The 27,259-nt window shown below is 52.3% G+C and overlaps 1 protein-coding gene across 1 annotated transcript; it reads left to right on the top strand.

Annotated features, from left to right (window-relative positions):
* Positions 1–1,307: 1,307 nt before the first annotated feature.
* cul4a (cullin 4A) lies at positions 1,308–27,259 on the top strand. Its single transcript, XM_029741056.1, has 19 exons — positions 1,308–1,944; positions 2,566–2,681; positions 4,593–4,696; positions 6,176–6,245; positions 6,366–6,439; positions 6,707–6,869; positions 7,244–7,333; positions 7,447–7,529; positions 7,687–7,754; positions 8,472–8,590; positions 8,683–8,875; positions 9,059–9,274; positions 10,922–11,007; positions 13,910–14,017; positions 17,333–17,446; positions 17,672–17,777; positions 24,980–25,152; positions 25,582–25,734; positions 26,469–27,259. Exons 1-19 carry the CDS (start codon positions 1,803–1,805, stop codon positions 26,562–26,564), a joined length of 2,274 nt encoding a protein of 757 aa, XP_029596916.1. The 5' UTR covers positions 1,308–1,802; the 3' UTR covers positions 26,565–27,259.

The raw sequence follows: 27,259 nt of genomic DNA, 5'->3' as shown, positions 1-27,259 counted from the left end.
TTTGTAGTCATTTCCCCATAGGCTTTGTCCTTCGAATCTTGGTGGAGTACCAGAGCCTACAAACATATGCTTGATCTGTTCCAATAGTGTGTGATTGCGGCCCGCAATTCGGGGCGTTCCTTCATATGGGCACGCCCGCCTCGAGCATTCCATTGGTTACTGCATGAACGTCCCCTGTCGAGCATCCCATTAATACCTGCATTAACACCCCCCCCACCCCTCGAGCATCCCTTTGGTTACTGCATGAAGGTCCCCGTTGAGCATACCATTAATAGCTGCATGAACGCCCCCCCCCCCACACACACACAAGCATCCCATTGTTTCCTGCATGAACACCCCCCCCCTCAAGCACGCCATCTTCATGTTTGCATGACACTTTTGATATTCTAGATTTCCTCTGATTGTCTATGCGATTCAAAATTGACCAATAGAAGTATAAAGAGGGGCTCCTAAAGATGCAGGAATGCCCCGAATTGCGGGCTGCAATTACACCTTTCTCGTCTGTACAAGAAAATTAAACCATTTAAACATGTTTAAAATTAGCAACTAAATGTAGAATACTGTACTCTATCATACCTTTTAATCTAGTTAACTTTTAGAACAGGGTAAACTGATAAAATCACGATGCACCAATCCTGCACCAATTTATATTCCACCATCACAGTTGGAAACACATATTTTCAGCCTTGAGTCTACATAATTTGAATAAGAGTTTTAGGGCTCTGATCAGGCCCTACACCCAAACAAGGGCACTGCGTTCATCCACCTCTGGCCTGCTCGCCTCCCTACCTCTGAGGAAGCACAGTTCCCGCTCAGCCCAGTCAAAACTGTTCGCCGCTCTGGCACCCCAATGGTGGAACAAGCTCCCTCACGATGCCAGGACAGCGGAGTCAATCACCACCTTCCGGAGACACCTGAAACCCCACCTCTTTAAGGAATACCTGGGATAGGATAAAGTAATCCTTCTAACCCCCCCCCCCCTTTAAAAGATTTAGATGCACTATTGTAAAGTGGTTGTTCTACTGGATATTATAGGTGAATGCACCAATTTGTAAGTCGCTCTGGATAAGAGCGTCTGCTAAATGACTTAAATGTAAATGTATTATTGCTTGTACCTAAAATGCTTTTACATCATGCAAAATCGACAAAAGTCGACGAATTTCACTGAAGTAATTGAATAGGAAATGTAATTGGGACCCTTTAAAGATGAACTCTTGTAAGAAATGTTTTAAAAAAGGTCAAAATACTGTTGAAGATTCAAACATCACATGGGTAGAATGCGAATCTCCCAAGATGCACTTGTCAAGGGGGGTGTAGAAAGCCATTTTGTTATGTTTGCTATGTGGCTAGCGCCACATCTCCAGCGGTAGCATAATGATGGATCATTTCAGATTGAATATAGCTTTTAATTTGTTTCACACATGAAAGTCTGAAATATATAACATTTAATATTTGCCTAATTTTAATACGGGCCAGGGAGGGACGCAGCGGATATACTAAATTGTTTGATTCGCTAACTAAACTAGGCTAGCTAACGCGTTAGCTTACTTGAACGAAATCTAATTTTCAGTTGTTCGGTTCATCCAAAAGTTTCCCTGAGTTTTATGGCTTTGGTCTAAGTATCTACTTTTGCTCAAGTGAGGGATCGGACTAAGTGGTGCATCGTAAATGATTTAAGAAACAGGGTCAGAGTTGTATAATCCAACTTTAGGCTCGTTTGAGAGGACGAGGAGAAGTGCCGCTGACAGGCTAACGTTAGCTAACAACTCTTCACAACAACGGCCCTCTGCATTAATCTAATAATGGCAGAAGACATACGACAGGACAAGAAAGCAAACTTCTCTGCTCTGACGGAGCACAACAACAACGGAGTGACGAAGATTTCTGGCCTGGCCTCCAACAAAACTGGCGCCTCCAAGAAATTAGTTATTAAAAATTTCAAAGGTAACGCGTGCTGAATAGCTAGTTAACGTTAGCTAGCTAGCTAAACGTTATTTAGCCGTTTTGCCTGACTATCAACTATCTGTTAGTAATTGGCTAACTAGTTAACTCTACTTATGTAACGTGTAACTCCCTATAAATGGCAGCGTAACTAAAGTTCATATTTGAAAGTTGTCCTTGATGGCCAGCTGGGTAGCCTAGGAAGTTTCTAGACCAAGTTAGCTTGGGACATATTTGAAGCAATTGATAGCCATGGCATGTAAACAACAGAATATTCCGTTGCAACCAGACCCTGGAAATATTGCTCAACTCTGTTTACGTCATCTAGCTAACTTTACCAAGCTAATGACATTCTGGCAGAATAAATATATATATATTTGCATTCTATTACATTTTTGACATTTGTTGACTGTCCCTGCCAGATATTGACATATGGTTGAGCATGCAAACAATAGTCAACTGTTTACAAACAATGTTCTCCTTGTTTACAAATAAACTTTACATTTCTCCTCATTTAAATGAGGTACCCAGCTAGAGGCTTAAAAAAACTAATGGTTGCATTGATTGTCTGTCTAACCATTTTGCTTTACCTTGGTGTGGCGTAACTGTGTTGTGTGTTCCCAGACAGGCCAAAGCTGGCGGACAACTACACCGAGGACACCTGGCTGAAGCTGAGGGATGCGGTAGGAGCCATCCAGAACAGCACCTCCATCAAGTACAACCTAGAGGAACTCTACCAGGTCAGGCCTAAAGCATCAAACATCATGCACACAGTGGCACTTTCAGGACATGAAACGCATCGTTTGTGGAGAGCTACAGCCCATATTTGCCTTTCTAAAACAGGCCTAGTTCATGTGTCCACCGGGCCTTGATGACATGCCTATAGCCAAGTCCGTGTTTCCATGTGAATAATATGTACCGATATGGGCACTTTTATTGTCTGCATCTGTATGACACCATTACTCCAGCTGTCTTGTCATGTGACCTGCTGTTCACCCTTTACTGTCTGTATCTGTGTACCATTACTCCAGCTGTCTTGTCATGTGACCTACTGTTCACCCTTTACTGTCTGTATCTGTACCATTACTCCAGCTGTCTTGTCATGTGACCTGCTGTTCACCCTTTACTGTCTGTATCTGTACCATTACTCCAGCTGTCTTGTCATGTGACCTGCTGTTCGCCCTTTACTGTCTGTATATGTACCATTACTCCAGCTGTCTTGTCATGTGACCTGCTGTTCGCCCTTTACTGTCTGTATATGTACCATTACTCCAGCTGTCTTGTCATGTGACCTGCTGTTCGCCCTTTACTGTCTGTATCTGTACCATTACTCCAGCTGTCTTGTCATGTGACCTGCTGTTCACCCTTTACTGTCTGTATCTGTACCATTACTCCAGCTGTCTTGTCATGTGACCTGCTGTTCACCCTTTACTGTCTGTATCTGTACCATTACTCCAGCTGTCTTGTCATGTGACCTGCTGTTCACCCTTTACTGTCTGTATCTGTACCATTACTCCAGCTGTCTTGTCATGTGACCTGCTGGTTGCCCTTTACTGTCTGTATCTGTACCATTACTCCAGCTGTCTTGTCATGTGACCTGCTGTTCACCCTTTACTGTCTGTATCTGTACCATTACTCCAGCTGTCTTGTCATGTGACCTGCTATTCACCCTTTACTGTCTGTATCTGTACCATTACTCCAGGGGTCTTGTCATGTGACCTGCTGTTCACCCTTTACTGTCTGTATCTGTACCATTACTCCAGCTGTCTTGTCATGTGACCTGCTGTTCACCCTTTACTGTCTGTATATGTACCATTACTCCAGCTGTCTTGTCATGTGACCTGCTGGTTGCCCCAGCCAGTCTGGGTTGGTGGTGCCAACTGACACCCTATTCCCTATGTGGTGTACTATTTAGGGTATAGGGTGCCATTTGGGACGATACCCGATTCCAACTGGGGCAGCAAAGATCGGTCCTAGGACACACTGCCTCTCTAGTCTTAAAGTATTGGAGAGGAGCGCTGCTCCATGCCAGCCAGCAGGTTCTGTAGCTCACATCAGCAGTCAGTATACCCAACCACCAGCCTGTTAACTTGGTTAACCCTATCACTCTGACCATTCACCAGCCTGTTGACTTGGTTAACCCTATCACTCTGACCGTTCACCAGCCTGTTGACCTGGTTAACCCTATCACTCTGACCGTTCACCAGCCTGTTGACTTGGTTAACCCTATCACTCTGACCATTCACCAGCCTGTTGACTTGGTTAACCCTATCACTCTGACCGTTCACCAGCCTGTTGACCTGGTTAACCCTATCACTCTGACCATTCACCAGCCTGTTGACTTGGTTAACCCTATCACTCTGACCATTCACCAGCCTGTTGACTTGGTTAACCCTATCACTCTGACCGTTCACCAGCCTGTTGACTTGGTTAACCCTATCACTCTGACCGTTCACCAGCCTGTTGACCTGGTTAACCCTATCACTCTGACCGTTCACCAGCCTGTTGACTTGGTTAACCCTATCACTCTGACCATTCACCAGCCTGTTGACTTGGCTAATCCTGTCTTTCCTATTATAAAGCCACTAAACAGGGAGGGATGACTTCCAGAATTGAGGAATACTTAGTATGTTTCCCTGTCTCTGTTTCAGGCGGTGGAGAACCTGTGTTCCTATAAAGTCTCCCCCACACTCTACAAGCAGCTCCGTCAGGTCTGTGAGGACCATGTCCAGGCCCAGATACATCAGTTTAGAGAATATCCTTTACACTGTGTCTTTGTGTGTGAAAGTGTGCTCCTATATCTTTGCCAGTGGGTGTGGATGTTTATAAAAGCCTGTTTGGTAGGTTACAAGTCGACTTGATAAGAACATCTGTCATTTATGATGCTGCATGACAGTGTCTCCTCTGAGGAGATCAACATGTTTTATAGAAAAGTTGATTTGTATCGCTGCACCTTGTTTCTTGGCTATTTACATTGTTTTGTTCACAAGCTACGTTGTTTTTCAATGTTTGGCTTTGCTTCAACTACCAGTGAAGACGTCAGACTAGTCTACTGTGTTATAACCTGGCTGGTTCCAGCCCTGAATGCTGATTGGCTGACAGCCGTGGTATGACAACATTTTTTACTGCTGTAATTACGTTGGTAACCAGTTTATAATAGCAATAAGGCACCTTGGGGGTTTGTGGTATATAGCCAATATACCTCAGCTAAGGGCTGTATCCAGGCACCCTGTGATGTGTTGTGTTTAAGAACAGCCCTTAACCGTGGTATATTGGCCATATACCACACCACCTCAGTCCTTATTGCATAAATATCTCACAGGCACACTGTCACGGACCATCCAGCGGCTGGAATACCATCATTGCCACGATAACCTTGGCCTGGGTCTCTGATAACACTTGTTTATCTGGTTAGTTGTGACTGGGGGGGGGCTTAAAAGGAACCTGGCAGCCTCCTGTCTTAGCGCTGTATGTCTTCTCAGCAGGCCGCTGTGTATTAGTCTCTCTGTACCAGCGGTATGTCTTCTCAGCAGGCCGCTGTGCAGTAGTCTCTCTGTACCAGCGGTATGTCTTCTCAGCTGGCCGCTGTGCAGTAGTCTCTCTGTACCAGCGGTATGTCTTCTCAGCAGGCCGCTGTGCAGTAGTCTCTCTGTACCAGCGGTATGTCTTCTCAGCAGGCCGCTGTGCAGTAGTCTCTCTGTACCAGCGGTATGTCTTCTCAGCGGGCCGCTGTGTAGTAGTCTCTCTGTACCAGCTGTATGTCTTCTCAGCGGGCCGCTGTGTAGTAGTCTCTCTGTTCCACTACGTTTGACATGTTGTTCATTTAGCAGACACTCTTATCAGAGATACTTACAGGAGAAATTAGGTTTACGGTGCTTTGCTTAATGGCACATAGACATATTTTCTCCTAGTCGGCTCGGGGATTCGAACCAGCAACTTTCCGGTTACTGGCCCAACTCTCCTAACCGCTAGGCTACCTGCCACCCAGGGGGCACTTTGGACCTCTTCAACCAGCTAGCTGCACACAGCGACACGCTGCTTGGACTGATGGCACATAAAAAACAATGAACATCCCTGTAACGGGGATCTGTATAAACTAACTACAGTTTGTAGTCATCGGAAGGTCATGTTTTTTTAACCACAACCTGGTGCGACCCGAGGCCCCGTCCAAAGAGAGGGGGTTTGACTGTTGTTTGATTGAATTGAGGCCCGTTCCTTAACCTTAGCGCCTCACAGAGTCCCTGGACAGCCTGTCTTTCCTGAAGAGGATGAACCGATGCTGGCAGGACCACTGCAGACAGACGGTTAGTCAGACAGCCTTTATCTCACCTTTTGTGTTTATCGTGTGACATTTCATCTGTGTAAAATGTATGTTGTAGATTAGTCTAATGTAAGTGTGTTATGTGTAACCTGGTTTACTGCAGATCATGATCCGGAGTATCTTTCTGTTCCTGGATCGGACCTACGTGCTCCAGAACTCCCTGCTCCCCTCCATCTGGTAAGAGCCTTGTCCACTAGCTATTAGGAAACACACACATTCATCCATTCTCTGGCAAACGGCTTTTCCTGTTCTGAGATGGTCAACGTTTCTTTCTGTCCTCTGACAGAGACCATGTCTGAAATGGTTCCCTATTCCTTACGTAGTGCACTACCTTTGACTAGGTCCTCATTGGGCTAAAAGAGTTCACTATGTAGGAAATAGGGTGCCATTTGGGATGCAGCCCGTTACTGTTCACCGTCCACCGTGACTGTGTGTGTTCCACAGGGATACCGGGCTGGAACTCTTCCGGAACCACATCGTGAGCGACGGGGCTGTCCAGAAGCGCACGGTCGATGGGATCCTGGAACAGATTGAACGTGAACGCAACGGGGAGACCGTGGACCGCAGCCTTCTCCGCAGCCTACTGGGCATGCTCTCAGATCTGCAGGTGATTGGTCAATGCTTCATAAAGCTTGTCTTACCATTTGGCCAATGAACCAATCAAGTCAAGGCAGTCAATTGCTAGTCATATGAGTGCATTTTCTTAGCAGTCTAAAACTATTGTTCCATAGGCAGATAGTATGTAGATTCTCTGATCTCCTGGTGTCTATTGTCTCTCTCCTCAGGTCTATGTAGATTCTCTGGAGGTCTCCTGGTGTCTATTGTCTCTCTCCTCAGGTCTATGTAGATTCTCTGATGTCCTGGTGTCTATTGTCTCTCTCCTCAGGTCTATGTAGATTCTCTGATCTCCTGGTGTCTATTGTCTCTCTCCTCAGGTCTATGTAGATTCTCTGATCTCCTGGTGTCTGTCTCTCTCCTCAGGTGTATAAAGAGTCGTTTGAGGAGCGTTTTTTGATGGAGACTAACAGACTGTACGCTGCAGAGGGACAGAGGCTGATGCAGGAACGAGATGTGAGTGACAACCGCCAATCAAATGCTTTAATTCCATATTATGACCACGCCCCTATATAGATAGCATACCTGGCTTTCTCCTAGTGACTGTCATAAGTGGTGTGTGTGTCCAGGTGCCGGAGTACCTGCATCACGTGGCTCGTCGGTTGGAAGAAGAGAACGATCGTGTCATCAGCTACCTCGACCAGAGCACTCAGTAAGACCCGCCTCTTCCTCCACACCCCTTAGACTGACAGGCCTGTGCTCCAATCAGAGTACACTAGATCATCTCACAGATTTGAACCACTTTACTTTCTCTTTCACCCCCTTGTCCATCTCTTTATCATGTCTCTCTCTCTGTTTGTATTCAACAGGAAGCCACTTATCTCTAATGTAGAGAAGCAGCTGCTTGGAGAACACATGACGGCCATCTTACAGAAAGGTATCTATCAGCAGTATGTGATATTGACCCTCTCCTGCAGGTCTCAGTATTCTGTTAGACGGTAACTGGGTGATATTGACCCTCTCCTCCAGGTCTCAGTATTCTGTTAGACGGTAACCGGGTGATATTAACCCTCTCCTCCAGGTCTCAGTATTCTGTTAGACGGTAACCGGGTGATATTGACCCTCTCCTCCAGGTCTCAGTATTCTGTTAGACGGTAACCGGGTGATATTGACCCTCTCCTCCAGGTCTCAGTATTCTGTTAGAACGGTAACTGGGTGATATTGACCCTCTCCTCCAGGTCTCAGTATTCTGTTAGACGGTAACCGGGTGATATTGACCCTCTCCTCCAGGTCTCAGTATTCTGTTAGACGGTAACCGGGTGATATTGACCCTCTCCTCCAGGTCTCAGTATTCTGTTAGACGGTAACCGGGTGATATTGACCCTCTCCTCCAGGTCTCAGTATTCTGTTAGACGGTAACCGGGTGATATTGACCCTCTCCTCCAGGTCTCAGTATTCTGTTAGACGGTAACTGGGTGATATTGACCCTCTCCTCCAGGTCTCAGTATTCTGTTAGACGGTAACCGGGTGATATTGACCCTCTCCTCCAGGTCTCAGTATTCTGTTAGACGGTAACCGGGTGATATTGACCCTCTCCTCCAGGTCTCAGTATTCTGTTAGACGGTAACCGGGTGATATTGACCCTCTCCTCCAGGTCTCAGTATTCTGTTAGACGGTAACCGGGTGATGGAGCTGGCTCTACTCTACCAGCTCTTCAGTAAGGTGAAGGGAGGACTCCCCACTCTGCTGCAGCACTGGAGAGACTACATCAAGGTACGCTCTCTGTCTCGCTCTCCTCTCTCTATACTACTCTCACTCTGAAACACTTCTATTGATTCCTGTCTCACTGAGATGTCTCCTAACAGAGTTTTGGTGGTGAGATTGTGGGCACCCCAGAGAAGGATAAGGACATGGTTCAAGACCTGTTGGACTTTAAGGATAAGATGGACAACGTGGCTCAGGGCTGTTTCAACAGAAACGAGAGCTTCATCAACGCTATGAAGGAGGCCTTTGAAGCTTTCATCAACAACAGACCCAACAAACCTGCTGAACTCATTGGTGAGGACAAGACCGCTGTGTGTGCAAAGAGTCAGGGCAGGAGATATTTAAAGGCACCTACCTGGAATCTTAAAACTAATGCTCTATTGCTTAAAATACCAGTCAGAGGTCCCACGCCTGGTATGTTGATATGAGTGTTTCCTGTATGTTTTATCTAACTGGCGATGTCCTGTCTCTGCACAGCGAAGTACGTGGACTGTAAATTGCGGGCGGGCAACAAGGAAGCTACCGAGGAGGAGATGGAGAGGATTCTAGACAAGATCATGATCATCTTCCGCTTCATCCATGGGAAGGATGTGTTCGAGGCCTTTTATAAGAAGGACCTGGCCAAACGCCTGCTCGTTGGGAAGAGTGCCTCCGTGGACGCTGAGAAGTCCATGCTGTCCAAACTCAAACACGGTAAGTTGTCCAAACTCAAACACTGTATGATAACAGGATAGAATGCAGTGATCTCCAATGCAGTGTTATGATATGTGTTGTAGCAGGCTTTGTCTGTGGGTAGGGACTAAAACTAACTTTTTGGTCTAACAGCCACTCCAGTTTTATTACCAGACAAAATATTGTTTTGTTACAAAAGAAACCAATGAGCAAGCTTTGTAATGCTTCAAAAACAAATGTATTACTAGTAAGAAGTGATGTGGTATATTGCTAATCATTTTAACAAACCTTTTTAACCAAAATATCGCAGATGAGACATGTTAAGCCGCCCCTTTAAGGGCGGCAGGTTACCGTGGCAACGATGGTACTTCAGCTGCTGCTGCCTGTGAGATATTAGAGTAGATGGTCTGACTCGTAGCTGACGTCTTCACTGGCAGATGAAGCACAGTCAAACATTGAAACTCAAACGTAGCTTGTGAACAAAACAATGTAAATAGCCAAGGAACACAAGTTCTCACTTCAGTGGACTTTCCAGTAAATTAGACTTCTATGCCTGTGCATCTTGAGCACTTTCAATCCCAGTGTTCACAGCTCCCCAGCCAGGCATTGTTGCTGCGCCTCACTGGATAGATAGATATATATATATATATATATATATATATATATTTTAGAGGATACCTAGTTCTTTGTGATTATCTACCATCTATGAAACAAAACGACACAGTTACTGCAGCATTTATTTAGTTATAAATGTTCTCCTACTTGACTTCTAACTACATGTTTATTTGTAAATGTAAGTGAAATGCTCGAGCTCTGTTGCCCTGACTACCCACCAACATGGCTGGTGAAATGGACATCTCACCCACCAACATGGCTGGTGAAATAGACGTCTCTACCCACCAACATGGCTGGTGAAATAGACGTCTTTACCCACCAACATGGCTGGTGAAATAGACGTCTTTACCCACCAACATGGCTGGTGAAATAGACGTCTCTACCCACCAACATGGCTGGTGAAATAGACGTCTCTACCCACCAACATGGCTGGTGAAATAGACGTCTTTACCCACCAACATGGCTGGTGAAATAGACGTCTTTACCCGCCAACATGGCTGGTGAAATGGACGTCTCTACCCGCCAATGTCAAAATCTACCCGCATTTGGCGGGTGTTTTTATTTTAGGCCCTGTGTCTGTGGGATAATGTCATGTCCTCCGGCAGATGCTGATTGTTGCCTCAGCAGGGAGGTGAGCCCATCGGTGGTTTGTCACTACCGCTGGTGTGTGACTGTAGAACCACCACCACAGTCAACAGGTCATGCAATGTATTTAAGCAGTAAGGCCTGTAGCTGGTGTGGTATAGGGCCAATACACCACGGCTAAGGGCTGTTCTTAAGCACGACGCAACGCGGAGTGCCTGGATACAGCCCTTAGCCGTGGTATATTGGCCGTATACCACAAACCCCTGAGGTGCCTTATTGCTATGTTAAACTGGTTACCAACGTAATTAGAGCAGTAGAAATAAATGTTTAGTCATACCCGTGGTATACGGTCTGACATACCACGGCTGTCAGTCAATCAGCATTCAGGGCTCGAACCACCTTTTGTAATACTCTATAAAACTTGTTAACAGGAAGTGAGTGTGATGGTTTGACTTCCTGTCCCTGCAGAGTGTGGAGCGGCCTTCACCAGTAAGCTGGAGGGGATGTTTAAGGACATGGAGCTCTCCAAAGACGTCATGATCCAGTACAAACAGGTTAACACACACTCCTCAATATCACTGAAATAGTTACTGTAATATACATTTACCACCAGGGAATCATAGATGCCATCTGACTTGAGACAATGTTGTCGTCACTCCTCCGTGACGCTCGTCCCTCAACCCATCTGTCCTGTAGGTCACTCCTCCGTGACGCTCGTCCCTCAACCCATCTGTCCTGTAGGTCACTCCTCCGTGACGCTCGTCCCTCAACCCATCTGTCCTGTAGTCACTCCTCCGTGACGCTCGTCCCTCAACCCATCTGTCCTGTAGGTCACTCCTCCGTGACGCTCGTCCCTCAACCCATCTGTCCTGTAGGTCACTCCTCCGTGACGCTCGTCCCTCAACCCATCTGTCCTGTAGGTCACTCCTCCGTGACGCTCGTCCCTCAACCCATCTGTCCTGTAGGTCACTCCTCCGTGACGCTCGTCCCTCAACCCATCTGTCCTGTAGGTCACTCCTCCGTGACGCTCGTCCCTCAACCCATCTGTCCTGTAGGTCACTCCTCCGTGACGCTCGTCCCTCAACCCATCTGTCCTGTAGGTCACTCCTCCGTGACGCTCGTCCCTCAACCCCTGCCTGTAGGTCACTCCTCCGTGACGCTCGTCCCTCAACCCATCTGTCCTGTAGGTCACTCCTCCGTGACGCTCGTCCCTTAACCCATCTGTCCTGTAGGTCACTCCTCCCGTGACGCTCGTCCCTCAACCCATCTGTCCTGTAGGTCACTCCTCCGTGACGCTCGTCCCTCAACCCATCTGTCTTGTAGGTCACTCCTCCGTGACGCTCGTCCCTCAACCCATCTGTCCTGTAGGTCACTCCTCCGTGACGCTCGTCCCTCAACCCATCTGTCCTGTAGGTCACTCCTCCGTGACGCTCGTCCCTCAACCCATCTGTCCTGTAGGTCACTCCTCCATGACGCTCGTCCCTCAACCCATCTGTCTTGTAGGACGTGGAACTCCTATTTGAAAATTTAGTGTCCACCATTTTAAAATCAAAACATACTGTAGTTCCTCATTGTTTTATTTCACTGCGCTCTCGGTATGACTCCATGAAATAGGAAGAATAACTAGCTAAATTATTACAAATGTTGTGACAGGGATTTATCAGTTTGCAATTGTGAGAAGGAAGAAAACGGGTAGCTGTCTCCTGTACAAGTTGTGTGGCAGGACGTTGGTCACCAGTGCCGTGACTTTCAGCTGTGGAGCTGTTTTAGCAAGCTAGCCTACTGACATGGCTACAGTTGTAGCTAGCTAGCCTACTGACATGGCTACAGTTGTAGCTAGCTAGCCTACTGACATGGCTACAGTTGTAGCTAGCTAGCCTACTGACATGGCTACAGTTGTAGCTAGCTAGCCTACTGACATGGCTACAGTTGTAGCTAGCTAGCCTACTGACATGGCTACAGTTGTAGCTAGCTAGCCTACTGACATGGCTACAGTTGTAGCTAGCTAGCTTACTGACATGGCTACAGTTGTAGCTAGCTAGCCTACTGACATGGCTACAGTTGTAGCTAGCTAGCCTATTGACATGGCTACAGTTGTAGCTAGCTAGCCTACTGACATGGCTACAGTTGTAGCTAGCTAGCCTACTGACATGGCTACAGTTGTAGCTAGCTAGCTTACTGACATGGCTACAGTTGAAGTCGGAAGTTTACATACACTGAGGTTGGAGTCATTAAAACTTGTTCTTCAACCACTCCACAAATTTCTTGTTAACAAACTATAGCTTTGGCAAGTTGGTTAGGACATCTACTTTGTGCATCACACAAGTTATTTTTCCAACAATTGTTTACAGACAGATTATTTCACTTATAATTCACTGTCACAATTCCAGTGGGTCAGAAGTTTACAAACACTAAATTGACTGTGCCTTTAAACAGCTTGGAAAATTCCAGAAAATGTCATGGCAGTAGAAGCTTCTGATAGGATAATTGACATCATTTGAGTCAATTGGAGGTGTACCTGTGGATGTATTTCAAGGCCTACCTTCAAACTCAGTGCCTCTTTGCTTGACATCATGGGAAAATCAAAAGAAATCAGCCAAGACCTCAGAAAAATAATGGTATTCCTCCACAAGTCTGGTTCATCCTTGGGAGCAATTTCCAAATGCCTGAACGTACCACGTTCATATGTACAAACAATAATACGCAAGTATAAACACCATGGGACCACGCAGCTGTCATACCGTTCAGGAAGGAGACGCGTTCTGTCTCCTAGAGATGAACGTACTTTGGTGCGAAAAGTGCAAAACAATCCCAGAACATCAGCAAAGGACCTTGTGAAGATGCTGGAGGAAACATGGGTACAAAAGTATCTATATCCACAGTAAAACAAGTCCTATATCGACAACCTGAAAAGCCGCTCAGCAAGGAAGAAGCCACTGCTCCAAAACTGCATAAAAAAGCCAGACTGCGGTTTGCAACTGCACATGGGGACAAAGATCAAACTTTTTGGAAAAACGTCCTCTGGTCTGATGAAACACAAATGGAACTGTTTGGCCATAATGACCATCGTTATGTTTGGAGGAAAAGGGGGGAGGCTTGCAAGCCGAAGAACACCATCCCAACCATGAATCACGGGGTTGGCAGCATCATGTTGTGGGGGTGCTTTGCTGCAGGAGGGACTGGTGCACTTCACAAAATGGATGGCATCACGAGGATGGAAAATTGTGGATATATTGAAGCAACATCTCAAGACATCAGTCAGGAAGTTGAAGCTTGGTCGCAAATGGGTTTTCCAAATAGACAATGACCCCAAGCATACTTCCAGAGTTGTGGCAAAATGGCTTGAATGTATTGAATCAGGTTGTCTGTCTCCTCCAGTACATGAATGTATTGAATCAGGTTGTCTGTCTCCTCCAGTACATGAATGTATTGAATCAGGTTGTCTGTCTCCTCCAGTACACCCAGAACCAGAGTGAGCCCAGCCAGCTGGAGCTGACGGTCAACATCCTCACCATGGGCTACTGGCCCTCCTACACTCCTATGGAGGTCCACCTGCCCCCTGAGGTATGTCTGTGTGTGGTTGGGTGGTGTGTATGCTAGCAAAAAGTATTGTGGAAGGTATGAATCTAATCTGAGTGTTGGTTAGGTTTTATGAAGCCTATATAAAGTTTCTCTCCCCTCCCTCCTCCCTCTTCCCCTCGCTCTTCCCCCTCCCTCCTCGCTCTTCCTCCTCGCTCTTTCCCCTCCCTCCTCGCTCTTCCTCCTCGCTCTTCCCCCTCCCTCCTCGCTCTTCCTCCTCGCTCTTCCCCCTCCCTCCTCGCTCTTCCTCCTCGCTCTTCCCCCTCCCTCCTCGCTCTTCCTCCTCGCTCTTCCCCTCCCTCCTCGCTCTTCCCCCTCCCTCCTCGCTCTTCCCCCTCCCTCCTCGCTCTTCCCCCTCCTCCTCGCTCTTCCCCCTCGCTCTCCCCCCTCGCTCTCTCCCCCTCGCTCTCCCCCTCGCTCTCCCCCTCGCTCTCCCCCCTCGCTCTCCCCCTCGCTCTCCCCCTCGCTCCTCGCTCTCCCCTCCCTCCTCCCCTCGCTCTTCCCCTCGCTCTTCCCCTCCCTCCTCGCTCTTTCCCCTCGCTCTTTCCCCCTCCCTCCTCGCTCTTCCCCTCGCTCTTCCCCTCGCTCCTCGCTCTTCCCCTCGCTCTTCCCCTCCCTCCTCGCTCTTCCCCTCGCTCTTCCCCTCCCTCCTCGCTCTTCTCCTCGCTCTTCTCCTCGCTCTTCTCCTCGCTCTTCTCCTCGCTCTTCCCTCCTCGCTCTTCCCCCTCCCTCCTCGCTCTTCCCCTCCCTCCTCGCTCTTCCTCCTCGCTCTTCCCCCTCGCTCTTCCCCCTCCCTCTTCCCCCTCCCTCCTCGCTCTTCCCCTCCCTCCTCGCTCTTCCCCTCCCTCCTCGCTCTTCCCCTCCCTCCTCGCTCTTCCCCTCCCTCCTCGCTCTCCCCCTCGCTCTTCCCCTCGCTCTTCCCCCTCCCTCCTCGCTCTTCCCCTCCCTCCTCGCTCTTCCCCTCCCTCCTCGCTCTTCCCCTCCCTCCTCGCTCTCCCCCCTCGCTCTTCCCCTCGCTCTTCCCCTCGCTCTTTCCCCCTCCCTCCTCGCTCTTCCCCCTCCCTCCTTGCTCTTCCTCCTCGCTCTTCCCCCTCCCTCCTCGCTCTTCCCCTCCCTCCTCGCTCTTCCCCTCCCTCCTCGCTCTTCCCCTCCCTCCTCGCTCTTCCCCTCCCTCCTCGCTCTTCCCTCCTCCCCTCCTCGCTCTTCCCCCTCCCTCCTCGCTCTTCCCCCTCCCTCCTCGCTCTTCCCCCTCCCTCCTCGCTCTTCCCCCTCCCTCCTCGCTCTCCCCTCCCTCCTCGCTCTCCCCTCCCTCCTCGCTCTTCCCCCTCGCTCTCCCCCTCGCTCTCCCCCTCGCTCTCCCCCTCGCTCTTCCCCTCCCCTCCTCGCTCCTCCCCCCTCGCTCTCCCCCCTCGCTCTCCCCCCTCGCTCTCCCCCTCGCTCTCCCCCTCGCTCTCCCCCCCTCGCTCTTCCCCCTCCCCCTCGCTCTCCCCCTCGCTCTCCCCCCTCGCTCTCCCCCTCGCTCTCCCCCTCGCTCTCCCCCCCTCGCTCTCCCCCTCGCTCTCCCCCGCTCTCCCCCCCCCCTCCCTCCCCCCCTCGCTCTCCCCCCCTCTCTCTTCCCCTCGCTCTTCCCCTCTCCCCCTCGCTCTCCCCCTCGCTCTCCCCCCTCGCTCTCTCCCCCTCGCTCCCCCCTCGCTCTCCCCCTCGCTCTCCCCCCTCGCTTCTCCCCTCTCGCTCTCCCCTCTCCCTCCTCGCTCTCCTCCTCGCTCTCCTCCTCGCTCTCCCCCTCGCTCTCCCCCTCGCTCTCCCCCTCGCTCTCCCCCTCGCTCCTCCCCCCTCGCTCTCCCCCTCGCTCTCCCCCTCGCTCTCCCCCTCGCGCTCCCCCTCGCTCTCCCCCTCGCTCTCCCCCTCGCTCTCCCCCTCGCTCTCGCTCTCCCCCTCGCTCTCCCCCTCGCTCTCCCCCTCCCTCTTCCCCTCCCTCCTCGCTCTTTCCCCTCGCTCTTCCCCTCGCTCTTCCCCTCGCTCTCCCCCTCGCTCTCCCCCTCGCTCTCCCCCTCGCTCTTCCCCTCGCTCTTCCCCTCGCTCTCCCCCTCGCTCTCCCCCCTCCCTCTTCCCCCTCGCTCTTCCCCCTCCCTCCTCTCTCTTCCCCCTCCCTCCTCTCTCTTCCCCTCCCTCCTCGCTCTTTCCCCCTCCCTCCTCGCTCTTTCCCCCTCCCTCCTCGCTCTTCCCCTCCCTCCTCGCTCTTCCCCTCCCTCCTCCGCTCTCCCTCTCCGCTCTCCCCCTCGCTCTCCCCCTCGCTCTCCCCTCGGCTCTCCCCCTCGCTCTCCCCCTCGCTCTCCCCCTCGCTCTCCCCCTCGCTCTCCCCCTCGCTCTCCCCCTCGCTCTTCCCCTCGCTCTTCCCCTCGCTCTTCCCCTCGCTCTTCCCCTCGCTCTTCCCCTCCCTCCTCGCTCTTCCCCTCGCTCTTCCCCTCCCTCCTCGCACTTCTCCTCGCTCTTCCCCTCGCTCTTCCCCTCGCTCTTCCCCTCGCTCTTCCCTCCTCGCTCTTTCCTCCTCGCTCTTCCCCTCCCTCCTCGCTCTTCCCCTCCCTCCTCGCTCTCCCCCTCGCTCTCCCCCTCGCTCTCCCCCTCGCTCTCCCCCTCGCTCTCCCCCCTCGCTCTCCCCCTCGCTCTCCCCCTCGCTCTCCCCCTCGCTCTCCCCCTCTCCCCCTCGCTCTCCCCCTCGCTCTCCCCCTCGCTCTCCCCCTCGCTCTCCCCCTCGCTCTCCCCTCGCTCTCCCCCTCGCTCTCCCCCTCGCTCTCCCCCTCGCTCTTCCCCTCTCCCCCTCGCTCTCCCCCCTCGCTCTCCCCCTCGCTCTCCCCCTCGCTCTCCCCCCTCGCTCTCCCCCCTCCCTCTTCCCCTCCCTCCTCGCTCTTCCCCTCGCTCTTCCCCTCGCTCTTCCCCTCCCTCCTCGCTCTCCCCCTCGCTCTCCCCCTCGCTCTCGCTCTCCCCCTCCCTCTTCCCCTCGCTCTTCCCCTCCCTCCTCGCTCTTCCCCTCGCTCTTTCCCCTCCCTCCTCGCTCTTCCCCTCGCTCTTCCCCTCCCTCCTCGCTCTTCCCCTCCCTCCTCGCTCTTCCCCTCGCTCTTCCCCTCCCTCCTCGCTCTTCCCCTCGCTCTTCTCCTCGCACTTCTCCTCGCTCTTCCCCTCGCTCTTCCCCTCGCTCTTCCCCCTCCCTCCTCGCTCTTCCCCCTCCCTCCTCGCTCTTCCCCTCCCTCCTCGCTCTTCCCCTCCCTCCTCGCTCTTCCCCTCCCTCCTCGCTCTTCCCAGATGGTGAAGCTCCAGGAGGTATTCAAGCTGTTCTATCTGGGGAAACACAGTGGCAGGAAGCTCCAGTGGCAGCCCACCCTGGGCCACGCTGTTCTGAAGACTGAGTTTAAAGAGGTGAGACTGAAGGTATCCCTACAATAGTGCTTCTCTGGTCCTCAAATACCCACCAGGTTGAACATGCTGGGATACAATAGAAATGCTAGGTGAGGACCAGAGCAGCACTGTCCTAGAAGATGGGCAGCTTTCTTTGTTTGAAATGTCAAATTTGTAATGCGTCTTTTACCAAGGAGTTGCAGGTCTCTGTTCCAGACGTGTCTCTAACTGTGTGTCTGTCTACAGGGTAAGAAGGAGCTGCAGGTCTCTCTGTTCCAGACGTTGGTGCTACTGATGTTCAACGAGGGGGAGGAGTTCAGCGTGGAGGAGATCAAATCAGCCACTGGCATAGGTACAGCTCCTCCCTCTGTCTGTCTGTCTTCATAGGTACAACTCGTCCCTCCCTGTCTGTCTGTCTTCATAGGTACAGCTCCTTCTGCTGTCTGTCTCTGTCTGTCTGTCTCTGTGTGTGTCTGTCTGTCTTCATAGGTACAGTTCCTTCTGCTGTCTGTCTCTGTGTGTGTCTGTCTCTGTGTGTGTCTGTCTCTGTGTGTGTCTGTCTCTGTGTGTGTCTGTCTCTGTGTGTGTCTGTCTGTCTTCATAGGTACAGTTCCTTCTGCTGTCTGTCTGTCGCTCGGTCTGTCGCTCGGTCTGTCGCTCGGTCTGTCGCTCGGTCTGTCGCTCGGTCTGTCGCTCGGTCTGTCGCTCGGTCTGTCGCTCGGTCTGTCGCTCGGTCTGTCGCTCGGTCTGTCTGTCTCTGTCTGTCTGTCTGTCTCTGTCTGTCTGTCTGTCTGTCTTCATAGGTACAAAGGTCTACATGAATTTTCTCTGGTCCTTTCCTTAGATCAAACTAACTACTCTCCTTATTTATCTCCAGTTTAGATTGATTAGGATCCCCTTTAACCGATGCCAATGGTGACAGCTAGTGTTACTGGGCTCCGACACATCATGAAGAAGACATTAGACTGATTTTACAATGTACAAACATTTAAACATTAACATGTAGTCTTGTCATTGTAACCAGAAAATAAAGCAACATCACAGCACCAGGCCTCTCCCCATGTGACCTACCTGTTGTCTGTCAGTTCCACATACATGTCAGTACACACACACAGTCACACACACACACAGTCACACACACACACAGTCACACACACACACAGTCACACACACACACAGTCACACACACACACACACAGTCACACACACACAGTCACACAGTCACACACACACACAGTCACAGCACACACACACACACACACACACAGTCACACACACACACACACAGTCAACACACACACACACAGTCACACACACACACACACAGTCACACACACACACACACGTAGGTCACATGGGGAGCGGCGTGGTGCTGTGATGTTGGTTTGCGGTCCACTTGCGCTCTGTAAGACGGAAGAGTTCCATGCAGTCATGGCTCTGTATAATACTGTACATTTCATTTGTTCTGGACCTGGGGACTGTGAAAAGACCCCTGGTGGCAGGTCTGGTGGCAGGTCTGGTCTGGTGGCAGGTCTGGTCTGGTGGCAGGTCTGGTCTGGTGGCAGGTCTGGTCTGGTGGCAGGTCTGGTCTGGTGGCAGGTCTGGTCTGGTGGCAGGTCTGGTCTGGTGGCAGGTCTGGGTCTGGTGGCAGGTCTGGTCTGGTGGCAGGTCTGGTCTGGTGGCAGGTCTGGTCTGGTGGCAGGTCTGGTCTGGTCTGGTGGCGTGGCGTGGCGTGGCAGGTCTGGTCTGGTCTGGTGGCGTGGCGTGGCAGGTCTGGTCTGGTCTGGTCTGGTGGCGTGTCTGGTCTGGTCTGGTCTGGTGGCGTGTCTGGTCTGGTCTGGTCTGGTGGCGTGTCTGGTCTGGTCTGGTCTGGTGGCGTGGCTGGTCTGGTCTGGTCTGGTGGCGTGGCTGGTCTGGTCTGGTCTGGTGGCGTGGCTGGTCTGGTCTGGTCTGGTGGCGTGGCTGGTCTGGTCTGGTCTGGTGGCGTGGCTGGTCTGGTCTGGTCTGGTGGCGTGGCTGGTCTGGTCTGGTGGCGTGGCTGGTCTGGTCTGGTCTGGTGGCGTGGCTGGTCTGGTCTGGTGGCGTGGCTGGTCTGGTCTGGTCTGGTGGCGTGGCTGGTCTGGTGGCGTGGCTGGTCTGGTCTGGTCTGGTGGCGTGGCTGGTCTGGTCTGGTCTGGTGGCGTGGCTGGTCTGGTGGCGTGGCTGGTCTGGTCTGGTCTGGTGGCGTGGCTGGTCTGGTCTGGTCTGGTCTGGTGGCGTGGCTGGTCTGGTCTGGTCTGGTCTGGTGGCGTGGCTGGTCTGGTCTGGTCTGGTGGCGTGGCTGGTCTGGTCTGGTCTGGTGGCGTGGCTGGTCTGGTCTGGTGGCGTGGCTGGTCTGGTCTGGTCTGGTCTGGTGGCGTGGCTGGTCTGGTCTGGTCTGGTGGCGTGGCTGGTCTGGTCTGGTCTGGTCTGGTGGCGTGGCTGGTCTGGTCTGGTGGCGTGTCTGGTCTGGTGGCGTGGCTGGTCTGGTCTGGGCTGGTGGCGTGGCTGGTCTGGTGGCGTGGCTGGTCTGGTCTGGTGGCGTGGCTGGTCTGGTCTGGTGGCGTGGCTGGTCTGGTGGCAGGTCTGGTCTGGTCTGGTGGCAGGTCTGGTCTGGTCTGGTGGCAGGTCTGGTCTGGTCTGGTGGCAGGTCTGGTCTGGTCTGGTGGCAGGTCTGGTCTGGTGGCGTGGCAGGTCTGGTCTGGTGGCGTGGCAGGTCTGGTCTGGTGTCTGGTCTGGTGGCAGGTCTGGTCTGGTGGCAGGTCTGGTCTGGTGGCAGGTCTGGTCTGGTGGCTGGTCTGGTCTGGTGGCTGGTCTGGTCTGGTGGCTGGTCTGGTCTGGTGTCTGGTCTGGTGGCTGGTCTGGTCTGGTGGCTGGTCTGGTCTGGTGGCTGGTCTGGTCTGGTGGCTGGTCTGGTCTGGTGGCTGGTCTGGTCTGGTGGCTGGTCTGGGCTGGTCTGGTCTGGTCTGGTGGCAGGTCTGGTCTGGTGGCAGGTCTGGTCTGGTGGCAGGTCTGGCCTGGTCTGGTCTGGTGGCGTGGCTGGTCTGGTCTGGTGGCGTGGCTGGTCTGGTCTGGTGGCGTGGCTGGTCTGGTCTGGTGGCGTGGCTGGTCTGGTCTGGTGGCGTGGCTGGTCTGGTCTGGTGGCGTGGCTGGTCTGGTCTGGTGGCGTGGCTGGTCTGGTCTGGTGGCGTGGCAGGTCTGGTCTGGTGGCGTGGCAGGTCTGGTCTGGTGGCAGGTCTGGTCTGGTGGCGTGGCAGGTCTGGTCTGGTCTGGTCTGGTGGCGTGGCAGGTCTGGTCTGGTCTGGTGGCGTGGCAGGTCTGGTCTGGTCTGGTGGCGTGGCAGGTCTGGTCTGGTCTGGTGGCGTGGCAGGTCTGGTCTGGTCTGGTGGCGTGGCTGGTCTGGTCTGGTCTGGTGGCGTGGCTGGTCTGGTCTGGTGGCGTGGCTGGTCTGGTCTGGTGGCGTGGCTGGTCTGGGCTGGTGGCGTGGCTGGTCTGGTGGCGTGGCTGGTCTGGTCTGGTGGCGTGGCTGGTCTGGTCTGGTGGCGTGGCTGGTCTGGTGGCAGGTCTGGTCTGGTCTGGTGGCAGGTCTGGTGGCAGGTCTGGTCTGGTCTGGTGGCAGGTCTGGTCTGGTCTGGTGGCAGGTCTGGTCTGGTGGCGTGGCAGGTCTGGTCTGGTGGCGTGGCAGGTCTGGTCTGGTGGCGTGGCAGGTCTGGTGGCAGGTCTGGTCTGGTGGCGTGTCTGGTCTGGTGGCTGGTCTGGTCTGGTGGCAGGTCTGGTCTGGTGGCTGGTCTGGTCTGGTGGCTGGTCTGGTCTGGTGGCTGGTCTGGTCTGGTGGCTGGTCTGGTCTGGTGGCTGGTCTGGTCTGGTGGCTGGTCTGGTCTGGTGGCAGGTCTGGTCTGGTGGCAGGTCTGGTCTGGTGGCAGGTCTGGCCTGGTCTGGTCTGGTGGCGTGTCTGGTCTGGTCTGGTGGCGTGGCTGGTCTGGTCTGGTGGCGTGGCAGGTCTGGTCTGGTCTGGTGGCGTGGCAGGTCTGGTCTGGTCTGGTGGCGTGGCAGGTCTGGTCTGGTCTGGTGGCGTGGCAGGTCTGGTCTGGTGGCAGGTCTGGTCTGGTGGCAGGTCTGGTCTGGTGGCGTGGCAGGTCTGGTCTGGTCTGGTCTGGTGGCGTGGCAGGTCTGGTCTGGTCTGGTGGCGTGGCTGGTCTGGTCTGGTCTGGTGGCGTGGCTGGTCTGGTCTGGTGGCGTGGCTGGTCTGGTCTGGTGGCTGGCTGGGGTCTGGTGGTCTGGTGGCGTGGCTGGTCTGGTCTGGTCTGGTGGCGTGGCAGGTCTGGTCTGGTGGCGTGGCTGGTCTGGTCTGGTGGCGTGGCTGGTCTGGTCTGGTCTGGTGGCGTGTCTGGTCTGGTCTGGTGGCGTGGCTGGTCTGGTCTGGTCTGGTGGCGTGGCTGGTCTGGTCTGGTGGCGTGGCTGGTCTGGTGGCGTGGCTGGTCTGGTGGCGTGGCTGGTCTGGTCTGGTGGCGTGGCTGGTCTGGTCTGGTGGCGTGGCTGGTCTGGTCTGGTCTGGTGGCGTGGCTGGTCTGGTCTGGTGGCGTGGCTGGTCTGGTCTGGTGGCGTGGCTGGTCTGGTGGCGTGGCTGGTCTGGTGGCGTGGCTGGTCTGGTCTGGTCTGGTGGCGTGGCTGGTCTGGTCTGGTGGCGTGGCTGGTCTGGTCTGGTGGCGTGGCTGGTCTGGTCTGGTGGCGTGGCTGGTCTGGTCTGGTGGCGTGGCAGGTCTGGTCTGGTCTGGTCTGGTGGCAGGGCAGGTCTGGTGGCAGGGCAGGGCAGGTCTGGTGGCAGGGCAGGGCAGGTCTGGTGGCAGGGCAGGTCTGGTCTGGTGGCAGGGCAGGTCTGGTCTGGTGGCAGGGCAGGTCTGGTCTGGTGGCAGGGCAGGTCTGGTCTGGTGGCAGGGCAGGTCTGGTGGCAGGTCTGGTGTGAGGTGACCATTTGGAATTTCCAACAGTGTTTTTATAAAAACAAGAAGTGATGCAGTCAGTCTTTCCTCAGCTCTCAGCCAAGACAGACTGGTATGGATAGTTTCTATATTATCCCTCTGATTACAATGAAGAGCAAGACCTTCTGCTCTGTTCTGGGCCAGCTGCAGCTTAACTAGGTTTTTCTTTGTAGCACTTGACCACATGACTGGACAATAATCAGGATAAAACTAGAGCCTGCAGAACTTGACCACATGACTGGACAATAATCAGGATAAAACTAGAGCCTGCAGAACTTGACCACATGACTGGACAATAATCAGGATAAAACTAGAGCCTGCAGAACTTGACCACATGACTGGACAATAATCAGGATAAAACTAGAGCCTGCAGAACTTGACCACATGACTGGACAATAATCAGGATAAAACTAGAGCCTGCAGGACTTGCTTTGTGGAGTCAAAAAGCAGAGCATCTCTTTATTCCGGCTATTTAGTCTCCTCAACTTGTTCAACAGCCACACCATTCATTACCAGATTCAGCTGAGGTCTAGCACTTAAGGAATGATTTGTACCAAATACAAAGCTCTTAGTTTTAGAGATGTTCAGGACCAGTTTATTACTGGCCCCCCATTCCACAACAGACTGCAACTCTTTAAGGGTTTCAGTGACTTCACTAGCTGTGGTTTCTGATGTGTATAAGGTTGAATCATCAGCTTACATAGACACACACGCTTTGTTTAATGCCAGTGGCAGGTCATTGGTAAAAATATACTGAACAAAAAATGTCAACGCAACAATTTCAACAGTTTTACTGAGTTAGTTCATATAAGGAAATCGGTCCATTAAAATAAATAAATGAGGCCCGAATCTCTGGCGCAGCCAGTCTCAGCCAATCAGAATGAGGTTTTCCCCTCAAGGGCTTTATTACAGACAGAAATACTGGTCAGTTTCATCAGCTGTCCGGGTGGCTGGTCTCAGACTAACCTGCAGCTGTGGCAGTCCTGGGCTGGTGTGGTAACAGGTGGTCTGCTGTTGTGAGGCCAGCTGTGGCAGTCCTGGGCTGGTGTGGTAACAGGTGGTCTGCTGTTGAGGCCAGCTGTGGCAGTCCTGGGCTGGTGTGGTAACAGGTGGTCTGCTGTTGAGGCCAGCTGTGGCAGTCCTGGGCTGGTGTGGTAACAGGTGGTCTGCTGTTGAGGCCAGCTGTGGCAGTCCTGGGCTGGTGTGGTAACAGGTGGTCTGCTGTTGAGGCCAGCTGTGGCAGTCCTGGGCTGGTGTGGTAACAGGTGGTCTGCTGTTGAGGCCAGCTGTGGCAGTCCTGGGCTGGTGTGGTAACAGGTGGTCTGCTGTTGAGGCCAGCTGTGGCAGTCCTGGGCTGGTGTGGTAACAGGTGGTCTGCTGTTGAGGCCAGCTGTGGCAGTCCTGGGCTGGTGTGGTAACAGGTGGTCTGCTGTTGTGAGGCCAGCTGTGGCAGTCCTGGGCTGGTGTGGTAACAGGTGGTCTGCTGTTGAGGCCAGCTGTGGCAGTCCTGGGCTGGTGTGGTAACAGGTGGTCTGCTGTTGTGAGGCCAGCTGTGGCAGTCCTGGGCTGGTGTGGTAACAGGTGGTCTGCTGTTGTGAGGCCAGCTGTGGCAGTCCTGGGCTGGTGTGGTAACAGGTGGTCTGCTGTTGAGGCCAGCTGTGGCAGTCCTGGGCTGGTGTGGTAACAGGTGGTCTGCTGTTGTGAGGCCAGTTGGACGTACTGCCATATTATCTAAAACTACATTGGCTGCAGCTTATGGTAGATAAATGAACGTTCAATTCTCTGGCAACAGCTCTGGTGGACATTCCTGCAGTCAGCATGCCAATTGCACACTCCCTTAACTTCAGACGTCTGTGGCATTGTGTTGTGACACAACTGCACATTTTAGTTGCCTTTTATTGCCCCCAGCACAAGGTGCACCTGTGTAATGATCATGCTCTTCAATCAGCTTCTTGATAAGCCACACCTGTCAGGTGGATGGATTATCTTTGCAAAGGAGAAATGTTCACTAATGGGGATGTAAACAAATTTGTGCACAAAATTTGAGAGAAATACGCATTTTGTGGTTATGAAACATTTGTGGGCTCTTATTTCTGCTCATGAAACATGGAACCAACACTTGTTGCGTTTACTTTTTCTATACTGAACAAAAATATAGAGGACTTGGAGCGGCCCTGCGGTACACCACACTTTACATGTTTGACATAAGAGAAGGTTCTATTAGATTACCATATCGTAGATTCAGAGCTGAGGTTAGAAAACACACCTTTTCTCAACAACCGGTTAGGGTCAATAATATCAAAGGCTTCACTGAATTCTGACAGTACAGCTCCTGCAATCTGATCCATTTCTTTTAACCAGTCATCAGTGATCTGTGTCAGTGCCGTACATGTTGAGTGCCCTTCACATCACCTCTATCTCTCTTCTACATTAATCTCATTGCGTATTTGGGGTAAATAACATTTTGGCTCATTCATGAAACGTAAGTAATTTCCCCAATTAAACTTGATGAAAGGAGGTAGTGTAACCGTGATCTGTGTCCCCTTTCCGTCCCCAGAGGAGGGTGAGTTGAGGCGAACCCTGCAGTCTCTGGCCTGTGGGAAGGCGCGCGTCCTCAATAAAAGTCCCCGGGGGAAGGACATAGAAGACGGAGACCGCTTCAACTTCAACAACGACTTCAGACACAAACTGTTCCGCATCAAGATCAACCAGATTCAGATGAAGGAAACGGTAGGGTTAACACCTGTCTCTGTCTCTGTGAAGGAAACGGTAGGGTTAACACCTCTCTCTGTCTCTGTGAAGGAAACGGTAGGGTTAACACCTCTCTGTGAAGGAAACGGTACATTGTCAGGTCTGTACCTGCCTGTTGAACAGAAAGGAGTGCTGACTCTAATCATTGTGTTATATCAGACTAATTCATCCATATAATGGTGCTTTCCACTGAGGTTGACACCTCAAGTTCCCGTCATTTAAATCTTATTGCCTAAGTTTGGAGTTCTCCCTTGCCCATCATTGGAGGAAGTGTGACCATCATGCATTCACACAGCCAACTCTAGAGTTGGAGTCATTTCATTCAGGAAGTGAAATATTCACAGAAAATAAATGGTGAATTACAATTGTTTGTGTTGTTTCTCTCTGTGTGTGTGTGTGTGTGTCCAGGTTGAGGAGCAGGTGAGCACCACTGAGCGTGTGTTTCAGGACAGACAGTACCAGATCGACGCGGCCGTTGTACGCATCATGAAGATGAGGAAAACTCTGGGCCACAACCTGTTGGTGTCAGAACTATACAACCAGCTCAAGTTCCCCGTCAAGGTGCTCTTTCATCTTCACTCTCTCTCATTTCTTTTCTTTAGCTTTTGTTCTTTTTTCCTACCCTGAAATATAGTCACATGCGAAACAGGCATTCGCATCAAGTAAACTGCACTGTATACCCTCAGCTCTACGCTGCATACCCTTCAGAGTCATTCCTCTGTGTGTTCTCTCCTCAGTGTGTCATTCCTCTGTGTGTTCTCTCCTCAGTGTGTCATTCCTCTGTGTGTTCTCTCCTCAGTGTGTCATTCCTCTGTGTGTTCTCTCCTCAGTGTGTCATTCCTCTGTGTGTTCTCTCCTCAGTGTGTCATTCCTCTGTGTGTTCTCTCCTCAGTGTGTCATTCCTCTGTGTGTTCTCTCCTCAGTGTGTCATTCCTCTGTGTGTTCTCTCCTCAGTGTGTCATTCCTCTGTGTGTTCTCTCCTCAGTGTGTCATTCCTCTGTGTGTTCTCTCCTCAGTGTGTCATTCCTCTGTGTGTTCTCTCCTCAGTGTGTCATTCCTCTGTGTGTTCTCTCCTCAGTGTGTCATTCCTCTGTGTGTTCTCTCCTCAGTGTGTCATTCCTCTGTGTGTTCTCTCCTCAGTGTGTCATTCCTCTGTGTGTTCTCTCCTCAGTGTGTCATTCCTCTGTGTGTTCTCTCCTCAGTGTGTCATTCCTCTGTGTGTTCTCTCCTCAGTGTGTCATTCCTCTGTGTGTTCTCTCCTCAGTGTGTCATTCCTCTGTGTGTTCTCTCCTCAGCCTGGAGACCTGAAGAAGCGGATTGAGTCGCTGATCGACAGAGACTACATGGAGAGAGACAAGGAGAGTCCCAACCAGTACCACTATGTGGCCTGAGGGGGGCGCCACCTCCATCCTCACCACCCCTCCGGTGCCCTGCCAGTGGGCTCAGCTAGTCAGCATCAGCTGGCCCTGATATAGCCCCACCGCTCCTTGAACTGCCCCACCCCTCACCGCCCTTCTCCCCTGCTTCTGGGGCCCCAGCTTTGAGAGGGCCAGTCTGGAGTCCAGAGCCCAACTTGGTCCAACACCACCCTCGGGGGGGTGGGGGAAGACTCAGAGCAGGGCAGGCTGGGTCCTGGGGCTGGAGGAGTCTGTCTGGTGGGTAGAAGGCCGGCCGGCACAAATCACCGCTGACGATGCTAACAACGAGAACAATGTAGCACTTTCTCAAATGTGTTGTTTTGGGTGGGGGGGTGGGTGGGTGGGGGGCTGTGATCCATCCACATGTCTATCAGTCTCAGTTCCACTGTAGTTTAGCTCCTGTTGATGATATTTTTCTGTGAGGTAACTTAACGTACCGGCCTGGGGAAACACTGTGGCAGTGTTGTCAGACGGTGCAGGAACAGTTTGGGGGGGGGGTCACATGGATACCGATACAAGGAGTGACAAGGGGAGGGAAGATTTTGGGTCGGGGGACACTCTCCTGTGTTTTGACCAACACTTTCCACGCTCTGAATTTTGTAGACCAGATTGTATTCTTTGTAAGAGAGAGAAAGGAAACATGAATAAATTGATATTTAATGAGTTAA

Source organism: Salmo trutta, chromosome 39, assembly GCF_901001165.1.
Source record: "Salmo trutta chromosome 39, fSalTru1.1, whole genome shotgun sequence".
NCBI lineage: Eukaryota > Metazoa > Chordata > Actinopteri > Salmoniformes > Salmonidae > Salmo > Salmo trutta.
This window is presented reverse-complemented; position numbering and strand designations above follow the sequence as displayed.

Coding starts and splice junctions, on each gene's coding strand:
- cul4a (XM_029741056.1), top strand. CDS start 1,803: ATGGCAGAAGACATACGACAGGACAAGAAAGCAAACTTCTCTGCTCTG. Junction 6,870..7,243: donor GCATGCTCTCAGATCTGCAG/GTGATTGGTCAA, acceptor CTCTCTCCTCAG/GTGTATAAAGAGTCGTTTGA. Junction 17,447..17,671: donor TGAAGACTGAGTTTAAAGAG/GTGAGACTGAAG, acceptor GTCTGTCTACAG/GGTAAGAAGGAGCTGCAGGT.